Source organism: Amblyomma mixtum, chromosome 2, assembly GCF_055824585.1.
Source record: "Amblyomma mixtum isolate Tamu chromosome 2, ASM5582458v1, whole genome shotgun sequence".
In the NCBI taxonomy this organism is placed as follows: domain Eukaryota; kingdom Metazoa; phylum Arthropoda; class Arachnida; order Ixodida; family Ixodidae; genus Amblyomma; species Amblyomma mixtum.
The window spans coordinates 237,076,695-237,091,445 of record NC_143013.1 but is presented as its reverse complement, the minus strand read 5'-3'; the positions used below and the strand labels follow the sequence as shown (position 1 = coordinate 237,091,445).

The following is a 14,751-nucleotide window of genomic DNA, read 5'->3' as shown; positions in this document are numbered from 1 at the left end:
GGTTGCAGATGGCACGTGAAGAGTTGCGCTCAAATTTCGCACTACCGACTATCGTAATCGTCTTTCAGTGTTTTGCTTGTTTCGGGACTTTATCGATTGTGCGGAGATGAGAACTACTTGCTTATACTCTTGCGACACAACGTAAACGCACGTTCAATATAATTACTCATTATTTCGCCTAATAATACTGGCGAGCCTCGTCATGACAAACGGAGCATGATTTGCTCAGTGTGGCTTGCTGACAGTCTGTCGCCGACGGTGTTGAATGTGCATAACGAGAAGTAAACTGAGGTGGCATTTCTCAGAAGTTGGGCTGTTGACTTTATACAAAGCTTGGATAAATCATCCCGTAAAATACAGCCGCTGCGGTGGCTGAGGGGTCATGGTGCTCGGCTGCTGACCCGAAAGACGTGGGTTTGGCCCAGAGTGCGGCGGGAGAATTTCAATAGAGGCGAAATCCTAGAGGCCTGTGTACTGTGCGATGTCAGAGGTCGAAACCCAAGCGGGCGAAATTTCCGGAGCCCTTCACTACGGCGTCCCTCATGGCCTGAGTATCTTTGCGACGTTAAACCTCCATAAACGATTAAGTAAACCATAAAACGGGGCTTAACAACGTTCAGGAAGGTTGGTGGATATGATTCATGCGCCAGACTATGCGTTAGCGTTAGTGTTGCTCACGGAGGAGCGCTTGCTGCCGTTGAGGAGTGGCGTGATGGAGTAAACTGCCCACTGTGTGACACGCCATAGCTCTGCTCCATTCTCCAGGTCCAATGCAGCAATCGCCCTGTTGTGCGCTTTGCCCCCTCTCTACCAACCCTCGATTCTGGCAACCTCAGTGTTCCTCTCGCCACACGATGCCTCCCCCCCCCCCCCCCTCTCTGATCCTCTTCTCTCTTCCACTTCGCTTCCTTCCTGCTCTCCCAGTAAAGCAGAAACGAAGATTTCTCTCTCTTCACTCTGACTTCTGCCAACACTGACTTCACATGCCAACGCCGGACACCTATTGCGATAATAGGTGCTATAATGCTAACGCATGAAAGGTGCAAGTGAGGGCGCGTCTAGAATTGCGACATAAACGGTCACTTGCAAGAAGTAAGGGAAACAATGGTTTTCCTACCGAAATGTTCCATGACAGTCGCATGTAATGAATTGCGGCAATATGGAGTCCACATCATGCGAAAAAATGGGATGACATCCTTAGGTTTTTTTAATGCGGTCCATAAACTTTCTATAAATTTGCATATAGCTTCCATGCAATAGGAATGACGTCATATAGAGTCCGTATGCTTCCATACGTGCTTTCCGTAACGTCCGTGCCGAATTTATGGGCTCCATACTGACTCCATACAATCTCGCCTTATGGAAACTTTCAAAACCTAGTGCGAGGTGTCTTCGTACAGAAATGTTTAAAGGAAAAATAAGAATGTAGTATTTCGCAAAAAAAAAACTTTTTTTTCTTTTTTCGAGCGGTTGAACGCTTTTTTGCATCAACTCATGTTCGTGGTTTATGTTCTATAATAATACAATCAATGACAATGTTAGACTGAGACATCATTACTAGTAAGGGCTCACTGACAGTGGGACTGGTAAAGCTGGAGCATGTGTCCGAGCTTTTCCATTCGCCGGACTCATGAAATTTTCGGTGAATGATAGGGCACCATTTCAGAATCCCCGCGAAAGCGATGGCTGGGGAAGAATAAATGGATACCGGCGGCAAGACGGTCACGATATGCAGCATGAAACACTAAACAGAATCCTAGTCTTCGGTCGGGCGCATTTATCGTCAGGCCGTAAATAAAATCATCAATTTAAGAAGTCAAGGAATGAAACGAAACTCAAGAACACCAGATTTGAAACGGAAGACGCGAAACATCGTCCTGTGACTAGGAAACCTGCTTAGTTGTTCAGCTCGCCCATCGCAACCGGGAACCAGCTCCCCCTTTGATCTCCGCACTCAATGCGTCCAAGACCAAGCCGTGACTTTAATTTTGACCGCCAGAGCTCACTTCATCGTTCTCGGCCGCCGTCGTGGCTTTATGGAGCTCGGCTGGTGACTCGGAAGACGCGTGCTTGGTCGTGTCCAGGGCGGTCCCATTTCGATGAAATATTACACTATAGCAGTGCACGTTAAAAAGCCTCATGCAATCAAAATTATTCGCAACCCTTCACTACGGCGTCCGTCAATGTCGGAGTCGCTTTGGGACGTTAATCATCATAAACAATAAATAATTAATGTTTTCGCTCTGTCGCCATCGCGGCGTCTTCTAACATTGCTTCGTTCACAAATTCCATGTTTGAGAGCGCTGCGGTCGCGGCGCGAGTGCGCACGGTCTCGTAATACTTTTTTCTTATTCCATAAATTTTTTTTTTGTCTGAAGGAAATGTAAATGCGTTCTTTCTAGCACATATGAAAATAAAAAAAGTAATCAGTGAGCGGTTTTTGGGGTTGCTTTATAATTTAACACATATTAAATTCGGCAGCAACGGAAGAGCTGTAGAGAATATTTTCTTATTATTCGGTATGCACTTGAACAAAGTTTACAGATACTCTCGCTTAGAACACATAACGGTCACAACATGTTTAAAAGTTTTTCATGGTTGAGGTTGAAAGGTTATTAAAGCTCGGATAAAGTTAGGTGCAACATGCAGCACGGCGGAACGATGCGCAGGTGAAAGACACCTAAGTGTCCATAGCGTTATGTCTCACCTTCAGGTCCCAGAAACGTGCCAGTGTGGAGCTTGAACTGATCAGCCTCGCTGTCAACCCGCACGCTTGCGTAGGTGACCGAAGCTTTGTCTTCTGTCGTGTTCATCAGTACCACGCGGAGAGACATGGTCTCGCCGCTCGAAGTCAGCGCGTGCAACGCACGGTTTCCTGCGTGTTGCATCCCGGTCAATGCAAGAGGATTCAGGTTACCGCATAACCAAAGCAGAGCAAAAAAGCGTAGATAACCGGCATTGTTTCTACGGACCACTGGACAGAGACAACTGCTTTAGGTACCGTCAGCAGCACGCTTAAAACGAACGGTCTAGTACGCGTTCTGCACTGACATTGGAGACGCTGATAGCTGGGCGCTGGGTCCGAGGCCATGGTGTATGATACAGCGTGTTTGCGGCGGTTAGAGGCAGTTGGTGCCCCATTTTCACCTTAATATGGACTCAGACCGAGCTGCCGACGGCCAGCGGCGCTAATGTCACTGGAAGGCACGCACTTGAGTGTTCGTATAAAGCGGGCTATCGGCGGTACTGTTATATTACCGGAGTACTGGAGTAGCGAAAAAAGAAAATATTCGCTTCTTCTTTTTGCCTCAAAGTGGCAGATAAAGTGGCGATACATTAAAGGATTACAGAAAAAAGCCGGCGATATTGTACGCTTTTCTTGCGGGGAGTTATTTGATGAACGCGAAAGGGGGTTTTTAAACAGAAAAAAGAAACATTTTTATGGAGGCAACCCGTTTTAAAACGAAATTTTTCTCTACCGAGCATCTAGGGACCACAGTTAACTTGCACTCGCTAGCATGCCAAAGCCATAGTTTTAAACCTACGCATAAGTTATGTGGGACAGCCGGGACAGCACAGATATAAATTATAAATAAAAACAATTTACTTATTCAGAACATTAGCAGTTAACAGATACTGCTTAACAGGGCGTGTGAAAGCATCCCAGTTTTGCATTGCAGGTGTGAGGAAGTGCTAGCCGAAGAGAAAGTTCTTTCTTTTTCTTTCTGATCTTTCTTGCGTGTCAGCACTGTGTACCTTGAAGGCTGCAGTTAAATAACCAGGAAGAAAGCGCCATGAGGGCACTTATGTTGACTGTGAGCCGCTGGTGATGTTTTCCGGGTAGTGACTTGAAGGTCGAATTGCTGCTTTTATAGTGGTTTCGTACTTACAAATCATTCGTTGGAAAGACGCGAGTTGGGAGTAGCTTACCAATCCAGTACTCTTTAGCCGGGTCACCAAAACCACTTGCGTACTCCTCCCAGCTTCGGTTGAAGTAGAACACGTTGTTGCCAAACTGGCCGCGCTTCACAATGGCCTGAAAAGGAAGATTTAACCTGGACCAAGCAATTCTTGGTGGGCAAATACTTTTGTGAAGACACTGGCGCACAGTAGTATGGTTTGTAAAAGTTGCGTTTGCAGTTGCTTCCGCATTAGCATGGCCGGCAGCCCTGCAACTGCGACACATATGGCTGTGAAGATCTCGTGTCTGAATGCTCTGCGCCTAAGGAGAAATTCTGAGCACTGCGCTAGACAGCCGTCATATTCGTCCCCAGACAGAGTGCAACATCCGTCGGCTGTAGCCAGAGCGACCAGCAGAACTGAAAGCAGAGAAAGAACTGTTTCGATTCCTGGAGCGGGGTTTGGCAGCGCGCATGCCCTTAGATGAGCGTACCTCACATTGCATTTTATCTTTCCTTTTAGCACATCCTCCTGCATTTTTCACACCGCAGGGCAGCCGACCGTTTATCCTCCCTCTTTCTTTCGTTTCTTGTACAGGAGAAGCCGACAATAAGGCGCTGTCTTCATTTTCCCCTAAACGCGTCCACCATCTCAGAAGGGCCGCACATCGTGCCACTAAAATATGGTATGCCAACCTATCAGCCTATTAACCGGTACTAGAGAACAAATATTTGCCCCACATCTCTCAAAGTACACTGTCATGTACCCAAACTTTCTAATCTCATCTGGGCACCTAACATTCTGCCGTTCCGTGCTAAGCTTGCCTAAGCTAAGCTGGAGAACGGGAGAAAATGTGTGGTTCTTCTGCTTGCCGAGGGTCAGTCAAAAGCACAGGTTGCTGTAAAGGGCACGAAACCACGGCAGGACACCGTGGATATTTCTTTCCACATTCCGGATGACCGCGTCTACAAGAAGCAATGAGACGTGAGCGATCTCATTCGTATCGTGCAGGTTGTCGTAGCGTGAAGGCAAGTGAAACTCGTTGCTAAAGCTCAGAATATACGACGGGGACGCTGTTCTGCCGGCTGCGGCCTGTAATCGAATGTTCCTTCGCGGGTTTGCAGAAGACGAAATTGATATCCGGAATGTTGACGCACCAGCAATGAGGAAAATGCCGTTGAGATCCATCACTGTGTCCCGCAAGAGCACAAAATCGTGGCAATCCCGTGCTCAAGCGTCTCCAACAGCTCTGATATGTATACGATGACTTGCGCATAGAAGGATATTCCTTCAGCTGCCGCTACATGCGGCCGGTGACAGAAACAATACAGTAAAATCTTTATACTGTATTGTGGTCACCGAGTATAGCGTATTTTGTGATTCTTGATTTGTCGAAGAAAACATACACTCGCCATGGTTCAAAGAAAATAAAAAGAATTGACGTTTCGGCTTCTGTGTCACAATGGCTCCGCTTCTGCCATCTATGGCGTGCCAAAAGTGCACAAGGAGGGCACACCGCTCCGTCCAATTGTGAACTTTACATGGTCCCCGTTGAACAAGCTCTCTGGCTACCTTCATCGGGTGCTGGCCCCTTTAGCGGGAAAAACCGCTACGCACGTCCGGGATGCAAGCGACTTCGTCGAGAAGCTGAAGAATGTGCCCATTGACGACACCCAAGTAATGGCTTCTTTCGATGTGGAGTCTCTGTTCACATCTGTGCCTGTCGATTTTGCGGTGGAGTGTTGCAAGGAAGCCATGAACGAAGACGCGACTTTGCCTGAAGGAACCCCGATTGAAGCCGACGACCTCTGCCGACTCCTAAAACTCTGCCTCTCCAATACTTACTTCACCTTCAACAAGAGCTTCTACAGAAAGACTTTCGGAACAGCCATGGGTGCCTCAGTTTCTGTAGAATGTGCTAACCTTCCCTTATAATCAATAGAATCCGTAGCAGTTGCCTCATTCGACCCCCCCACCGCAGTTTTTTGTACGCGATGTCGATGACTGCTTGTGTGTCATCAGCCAGCCAGACGTACACAGGTTTCTAGCGGACCTCAACACGTTCCAGCAAAACATTCAGCTCGCCCTAGAGGAGGAGGTGGATGGCCACATCGCTCTCCTCGATGTCTTCGTGGAACGCTCACTGCATTCTCTGCAAGCCACCGTCTATCCTAAGCCCACTCACACCGCAAGGTACCTAAACTTTCAGTCATCTCAGACCATCGGGCACAAGCGCTCAGTCGCTGCGTCTCTGTTCAACCGCGCACTTAGGATATGCTCAAGTCCTAAGCACAGAACAGCAGAAGTGAAACAGGTCAGGCAAGACCTGATACGGAACGGTTATCCAGCCCAAATACTACGATCACAGGAACGACGCGCCTCTGCTCCGACTATACGGACTGAGGCATGCGCAAAGAAGCGGGTGCCGATTCCGTATGCCCACGGCGTGAGTGAGAACCTTGCTCGCATCTTTTCAGATTATGACGTTCATGTGGCCCACGTTCCTTCGTGCAAACTTCGGCAACAAGTTTTGCGAATCAAGGACCCTCTTGACCTCGACATCTTTCCAGGTGTGGTCTACAAGATCTCCTGTCGTGATTGTGACGCTTCCTGTATCGAAGAAACAGGAAAATTCAAGACAAGGCTCAAACAGCACCAAAATGACGGCGCCAAAGGAAAATCTAACTCAAACGCTTTAGCGCAACATCATCAGGAAACTGGCCATACCATCGACTGGGACGCAGCACGTGTAATTGGAAAGAAAAAATCATTACCAAAACGCCTTCTCATAGAATCATTGTGCATTCAATCCACGCCAAACACGATTAACCGGAACCGTGGTAACCTCCCACAGATATACCTGCGCACGTTTCGAAAAACCGCCCATATGTGTCTTGATATACGGTATGTGTTGTTTTTTTAACTGCTCTTTCACATGGAAATGTCGTGTTAATAGGATTTTGAAAAACATTGCTACAAGCGTTCTCTACTTGCCGCAGGAATATCTTCCCAACAGTGTCTTTACCGCAGCCGGTTTGCCTTCTTTTGACAATCTTTTTAAACAAATTGTAGTACTGAAATATTTTTGGAATAGCGCATACAGACACATAAATACGAAACCGGTACCGTTGAGACATGTTCCTCGCTATCATAAACCGAGAGTGCGCACTCACTACGGCAAAGCAACTAGAAAATATTACGTGCCAGCTATCTTCAACGAATTACCGGATGATTTATTTTCTTTAACCACCCGCAAAAAACTGCGTGTTGCTGTTCAAGCGTTAGAGAATCTTTAACATGTACTAAAATCTTATCAGTGCTTTTTCATTCTTTCCGTGCCAAAATTTTTGTGTTCTTCATGTTTACGTCTTTTAATTTTCTTTTGCCTCTGATGGAGCTCTGATGTAGCGCGAAGATTGCCGCGGCTGCCGGTTGCCGCCGCACAAGCCCACCTGTGGCTTCGGCGCTTCCGTTTCTTTGTATGTTCAGATTATGCTGAATAAAGATTATTATTATTATTAGATATAGCTCACCTGCCCGCCCTTTGCTTCTTTGTGATCAAAGGCACCCGTACGGGCGCCGAAACGTCAATTCATTCTTATTTTTCTTTGAACCTTGGCGAGTGTATGTTTTCTTCGACAAATCAGTATGAATTTTCCTCGCGAGACGGGATTCCGTCGAACCCTAAACTTCATTTGTGATTCTTATTCAGGCTGTGTTTAATTGCAGTAGCTTCGACAACCACGGAACTAGAGGTCGGCAAAATGATCTGCTTAAGACACCTGTATCCTTGCTTTGATTTGAGTCAAATCGAATGCCGCTGTAGACAGTAATGAACGCATTACTGACTTAATTTTTAGGTTCAGTCTGGCAGTACGATGACCATAAAAAGTCAGCCCGTAGTTTACGAGACTGTAGACAAAATCATGGTCAATAAGAATTCGCACGAATATTACAGAGGTAAGACATATTCGAGTTCTATATATACGAATACCACAAATATGTTACTGTTAGCGCCATGCCGACTTTTTTATACGATATATAAACCAGAGGCGACCACGTACGGAATACGCAGTGTCTAGCGCAGGCAGCTTTTCCCGTGATTTCCGTGCTTCGAACGATGTACTGCCCCGTTTGTGGTTTTGCCGTTAGCGTTTAGAGGTAAGCTCCGAGCAGCGCTCTGATTTATTTCCACTCTAGACTGAACTTCTGCCGTTAGGCACAAAACCGCATTCCCGAAGGTACGCCCTGCCATCGTTGTTACTTTCCAAACCCCTCTAAGGCTGCCACCTACTGACACCGAGCACTCCTCCTTTGCTTCATCCTCGCGCTATCTTCACTATCGCAGTCCTTTATCCTACGGTGCGCTCCGCTCTGCTCATCGTTTTCATCCTTCGCTCTGCTCCTCGTTCACACGGTGAGGCCGAGGCACTGCGCTCGACTGAGGACGGCGTTCTTTAGAGCTGCGCTTTAAACGTACTTCGACTGACGTCAGCCTACCATTCGCCCCACAGGAATAGGCGATCGTCGTTGTGCACAAAGCACAGACGCTGATTCGAGTTTTCAGGGGGCCACGAGCTCAACGTCTCACTGAGCCTCTGTTGTTCGAGATAGGGAACTGGTACGAGAGGCTGTATGACGCGAATGAGATGCTTAACGCACTCACCGTCCAGCCTCCGCCGTCGGTGTCCATGTCGCAGTACACTTTCTGGCCAGAACGACTAGCCGCCTTGTGGAACACGTTGTACACTCCGGTAATGTTCTGGCCGGCTCTCAGGAGGTCGCCGCAATGGCGGGGGAAAATTAAATCTGAATAAAAGAGACGTACATAAGACGATCATCTATTTATCCCGCTTGGACCTGCTTATTCATGTTCACTGAAGTATTCTACACAACGAAGCGTCTAGTCACGACATAACATACGAATTCCAAGTTTCAAACCCTTTCCAGCGTTTCTTCCCAAACAACTACACAATAGGGTGCGGCGCAACACACGTCTGTGTACGTGAGGTGCCAGTGGTAGTAGTATATGAGCAACGCTGAAATATCGTCCTCACCATCATCAGCCTGACTACACCCACTGCAGAGTGTTGCGACCCGGGTAGCATGGCCGGGGACCGGTGATTGGACGAGGAGTATGGGAGACTGGGTTTAGAGAGGAAATGTAACGAAAAAGTTTATACACTTATTTACATTATTTGCATAGAGCGGGACTGAGAATGGCTCTCAGTGGAAGGGGAACGTCTTCGTCAACCGTAGTCGACTGGAGCTAGCAGGCTTCTCTCGGCCACACTCTCGGCCGAGTTAAATATCGTTCGGATTCCCCAGATCCCGGGCTGGGGAATAATGTTCCACGAGCACTGTCCAATCGGATGGACCGAAGGGGATGTTCGTGTTACCACCCACGGTACGGCAGGTGCGGGCTGTTCCCCTCTCTCGCAGCTGGGTCGATGGGAAAGGGGAGATGCTCACTCATCCAGCCCGGCTGGAAAGGAATCTCCCGAAGTCTTCCAGCAGGTGAATGAACTTGCTTCCCCGCCGATTGTTCAGAACGCGAGTCGGGGACACAGAAGTCTTCAATTAACCGCCAGCGTGACCGGCGCCGCCACGTCGCCTCCGCATCCACGGTGGTTGCTCGGACAATAGCTCCTGGGCATCGCCTGCGTTCGTCGCCGCTGTCAGTCACCTGCACTCCGCTTCCGCTGGGGTTGCTGCTGACATTGGCTGCTGACATTCCTGCTGCTGACAATGGCAGCTGACATTCCTGCTGCTGACAATGACCCTTGCCTTCTCTGCTACACTAATCCGCTGAGGCTCGGAGGGGGCATTCCAAGCACCCACTTCACCACCGCCGTCGCGAGGTTGTCGGCCTCGTCGATTGTTCACGGTAGCTGCTTGATCGGGCCCACGTGGTCAGAAGTACGGTCACAACAGCTCGTCCGCCGCCAGGTAGAGGCCTCGAAAGGGGCTACAGCTCCTCGCTGTCCTCTGAAGAGGCCGCATCAGCCAGGCAGGTCCTCTGTTTCCTGGGTGATCCAAGGGTCGGTGTCTGCAGGCCAAGGGTCTCAGGTCGAGCATTAGTGGTCAAATCCGAACAATGCCCCCACCCCGGCAAGGCAAGAACACCACCCTTCTCCAGAGTCGTGCCAGGCAAAACAAAGAACAAGGCCTCAAGCTGTGCTGCTCAATTTACTCCCCTTTTTGGCTCCCCCCCTCAGGCGGTCTAGTTGGGTGAGCTGCGGGCGATGAACGTGACCTATGCGGGTGATTTAATGCCACCGCATGTTTCAATTTTGAATCAGGTTTTGTTCTGGAGAAATTACAGCTGCCGTTGCGATTCACAGACCAACGGCTCCGATAGATCAGACGAGGAGATAATAGAGCTCCACTACTGCTCACGTAATCTCAAGCGCTAATCTATACATAACACACAAAATCCACACACTGCAACTATCCATTCCAAAACCTCCAATGGTGTCATACCAAAAAAAGAAACTCTTTTACGCAGAGAATCAAGAAGCATCTTTAAGCTACATCATTACGGCCAGAAAACATGAAGTACAAAATCCCGCACAGGCATAAAAGCTCAGCACTTCGTTTGCGTTTTTCTACCGTACATGAATAAAAAACAAACAGCAAATACAAGACGCATGTATTCCTGAAATACCCTTACTTCAGCCGCGCTCGGCGTGGTCGGGCTGCCGTTCTACCAGCTACGGTTTCCAAACAGCTGCGGGGCTGATTAGTTCCGTCTCTTTGCGACTGGTATGCAAAGCCCGGGCAGCGCTGAAAAAGTTTTACACGAGAGAGGCGCTTCCCCCTCTCCCGGTTCCCTGCATGTCTCGTCTCTGTCTGACCCGCGCGCGCTCTACGGCGTCCTTTTGTCTGGCGGCCGCGCGCTTCTTTCTTCATCCAGGAGCAGGTGTCACATGTCTCCTGGCAAACCTTGGTGGGGTCCAACAATGGAGCAAGTGGCTTACGCCCTGCATGCTGCGGCCCCCTCCGACTTGCGGGTCTTCTGTGGCGCTCTTTTGTGCGGCGGCCTTGCACCCTTCTCCCCAGCACGCCACCCGCGTTACATGCCTTCACGCGTAGCCGTTTTCCGGAAATTTCGCCGGTCGACTTTCTTTTTCGGTCAAAATTTCTCGTGTTGCAAACAAATGCTAAGCTGCCGGCTCTCGCCTTAGTTGAGCCATCAATTCTCAAAGGCTCATCGTTTCCGCCATTTTTCTCGCGCAGCAAAGCCACTTGAGCTTTGCTCAGAGTGTCAGGCAACGGCTCATCTGAACAACCGCTCGCTCTCGTGATATCCGCTGAACACGATGGTTCGCTCTCCTGCGGTATGCACCTAGCCGCTGCGATATTGCTTACGCTGAGCTGCTCTTTGTCGGGTGTTCGGTCGCGTGCGGCTGCCGTTCCCTCATCCCTGAGATGGCCTTTGTTTTGATGCAGCGCTGATGCGCATTCCTGGCTTACAATCGATCTTTCAGCCGTCGCTTTCACCGCATGACTGCTTTCTGGTATTGCGGTGCCGTCACGTGTTAAGGTGCAGGCCCTCGCCGCAGCGTCAAAAGCCAACACAGCTATTCCCGGAGGCTCGTCGCGTGCGGAATTTTCCTCGCGTAGGGAAACCACCTGAGCCCTACTGTCAGTGCTAGGTAACGACCTCTCTGAAAATTCGCACGCCTCAGCGATTTTGTCTGAGCTCGGTGCTTTCTTGTCTGGCGTTCTGTCGCGAGCCGCTGCGACTCTGTCGTTTTCTATCTTTAAAGAACCTTTCTCGAGAGTCGAACCAGCTGCATTTTGGTGATATTTTTCGCAGTCTATCTGACCCTGTGCCTCGTCCTTTGCCTCGTCCTTCCCTTTCAAATCGGCATGGCTCTGAAGGTTCGATATTGCCCTGTGACACAATTCTTGGTTGCCAGCGTGTTCAAACAAATCATCGCCAGTGCCTTTGTTATGGTGCAGCGCTGATGCGCATTCCTCGCTTACGATCGATCTTTCACCTGTCGCTTTTAGTGCGCGACTGCTTTCTGGGGGGATACATTTCGGCGCCGCGCCTACACCTGTCTGGGTTGCAATGGCGATCTGTTTGGCAACGCACTTTTCCGCTAACGCTGTGCTGTGGCTTGGCGCTTCAGCGCCGCTGTCAGGTGACCCAAGGCAGCCACGCTCTGTGCCGCAGATTATCGCCTCCACTTCCTGACTGCCACTGTTTGCTAACTGCACCGGCGGAGGACCTTCTCTGGTTTTGTCATTTCGTTGACATAAAACATCCCTGCAGCCTATCTGGCGCGGTACCTCTGCCTTTAAGTCAACAGATTCTGCCGCAGTTTCTGCTGAACTGGCAGTTCTCTCCGGGCTTGAACCTGCCCTGTCACTGCTCTTCTGAGCAACTATTTTGTGCGTAGCTGACCAAGCGGGGCTCGTTGGCTGGTCGCTGACGCACTGATGGGAGCGCTGCTCGCTGCCATCACTTCGGCCTTTAGACTCGGTCTCTACACGAATTCTGAAGTATCGGAAGAGGGCACTTTTCGCTTTGTCATAGTTGTGGGCATCCTCATCGGACAGTCGCGCTAAAACGGCGCTGACCTCACAAGGGAGGATAGCCAGCAACATCATTGACCATTCGCCCTGATCTAGCTCCTCTTCCGTACATATCTGTTCAAAATTCGCGAGGAAAGTTCTGAAGCTCTCGCCTCTTCGAAAAGTCCTCAACCGATCTCGGGCCCTTCGCCATATCAGAAGCTTTCGCGTTTCTCGCTCCGCCTTTGCTGCTTCTGCCTGAACTTCAGCCAGCTTCGCCTCTAGTTGCTTCATTTCTCGCTCCACCTCATCTTTCCTCTTTCGTTCCGCTAAATCCAATTCCTCTTTTCTTTTCTGTTTCTCCAACTCTTCTTTTCGCTTTTGTTCCTCCAATTCCAGTTCCTCCCAGTGCTCCACTATCTCCTCATCCTCAAAACCGAGGGCCTCTATCGCATTGACAACCTGCAATTTCTTTATAGTTATCCCACAATGAATCCCTAATTCCCCAGATAAGGAGATCAGGTCATCCCCAGATAAGGAGATCAGGTCCATCTTATGCAGCTTTCGCCAATCCATGACCGCCCTTAAATGCTCGGTAATATTGTAATCGCAAGTCTCTCTAGGATGTTGGTGCAGCGCAAGGCTCAAATCCGAACAGGCTGCTGCAACCAACTTACACTACCAGGAAGAGCAGCACGAACGTTAAGCCTGGCAATACTCAAGGGGAGAAGGCAGTACACTCACCAAAACCGGAGCACGGACACCACGCAGACGATTCCACCGCTGCCAACCAGTTGTTGCGACCCGGGTAGCATGGCCGGGGACCGGTGATTGGACGAGGAGTATGGGAGACTGGGTTTAGAGAGGAAATGTAACGAAAAAGTTTATTTACATAGAGCGGGACTGAGAATGGCTCTCAGTGGAAGGGGAACGTCTTCGTCAACCGTTGTCGACTGGAGCTAGCAGGCTTCTCTCGGCCACACTCTCGGCCGAGTTAAATATCGTTCGGATTCCCCAGATGCCTGGCTATGGAATTATGTTCGACGAGCACTGTTCAATCGGATGGACCGAAGGGGATGTTCGCGTTACCACCCACGGCACGGCAGGTGCGGGCTGTTCCCCCCTCTCGCAGCTGGGTCGATGGGAAAGGGGAGATGCTCACTCATCCAGCCCGGCTGGAAAGGAATCTCCCGAAGTCTTCCAGCAGGTGAATGAACTTGCTTCCCCGCCGATTGTCCAGAGCGCGAGTCGGGGACACAGAAGTCTTCAATTAACCGCCAGCGTGACCGGCGCCGCCACGTCGCCTCCGCATCCACGGTGGTTGCTCGGACAATAGCTCCTGGGCATCGCCTGCCTTCGTCGCCGCTGTCAGTCACCTGCACTCCGCTTCCGCTGGGGTTGCTGCTGACATTGGCTGCTGACATTCCTGCTGCTGACAATGGCCCTTGCCTTCTCTGCTACACTAATCCGCTGAGGCTCGCAGGGGGGCATTCCAAGCACCCACTTCACCACCGCCGTCGCGAGGTTGTCGGCCTAGTCGATTGTTCACGGTAGCTGCTTGATCGGGCCCACGTGGTCAGAAGTACGGTCACAACAAGAGCAAGTGCCTCTCCCATATCTTTCCATTTAACCCTGTCCTTTGCCAGCTTTGGCCACCGTATCCCCACAAGCTTCTTAATATCATCCGCTCACCTAACTTTCTGCCGCCCTCTGCTACGCTTGCCTTCTCTTGGAATCCACTGCATTACCATTAAATATAGCCTGAACTACTGAAAAGGGAAATGAAAGCTGCATCAAGTTCACGTATCTTACATAAACCCTCACTGTAGTTATAGTTCTTCGGTCCTTATGAATGCCTTGCTCAGTTTTCTTGCAGAGCCTGGCTTCCTTCAAAGCGTGGGAGAGAAAAATATCGCTCTTATATAATACGTTGTTTCAGAGTTTTCGTCAACGGGATCAGCGTAGAAGTGTCAGAATTGCGCAAGCGCACGAGAGTTTCGCCAAATATATTCCAAATTCTTAGACAACGCAGACGTCTGCCGTCAGCCCATAGCCGTAATCCCCATCTTGTAGAGCGTTAGCTCCTATTTCGTGAGCGTGCGCTCCTATCGCATATTGTATCGAAAACGATGAAAGCAATACGCCTGCCACGCTTCTTCGTCATCACTGATCGCCTGCGCACTTGTCTCTTGTTTGAGTTGTTGGCACTCATTGATGGTTCTTGCCCTGTCCGCCTTAGTTGCTCCGTGTGCTGCTCTCTTCATACAGATTAATATTTGCAGTGCCTTAGCTTTTCTTAGATCGTTCCTTAGTTCCAGCACTGTC

General features: G+C 49.7%; 1 protein-coding gene across 1 annotated transcript in view; it reads right to left on the bottom strand.

Annotated features, from left to right (window-relative positions):
* Nucleotides 1–14,751, bottom strand: part of LOC149363038 (techylectin-5A-like) — a 180,420-nt gene that overhangs the window by 3,312 nt on the left and 162,357 nt on the right. The window contains exons 3-4 of the mRNA XM_089568424.1: nucleotides 3,931–4,036; nucleotides 2,708–2,875 (exon numbers count right to left, since the gene is read on the bottom strand). Of these exons, the coding sequence (XP_089424550.1) occupies nucleotides 2,708–2,875; nucleotides 3,931–4,036 (274 nt within the window). The remainder of the gene's footprint in view (nucleotides 1–2,707; nucleotides 2,876–3,930; nucleotides 4,037–14,751) is intronic.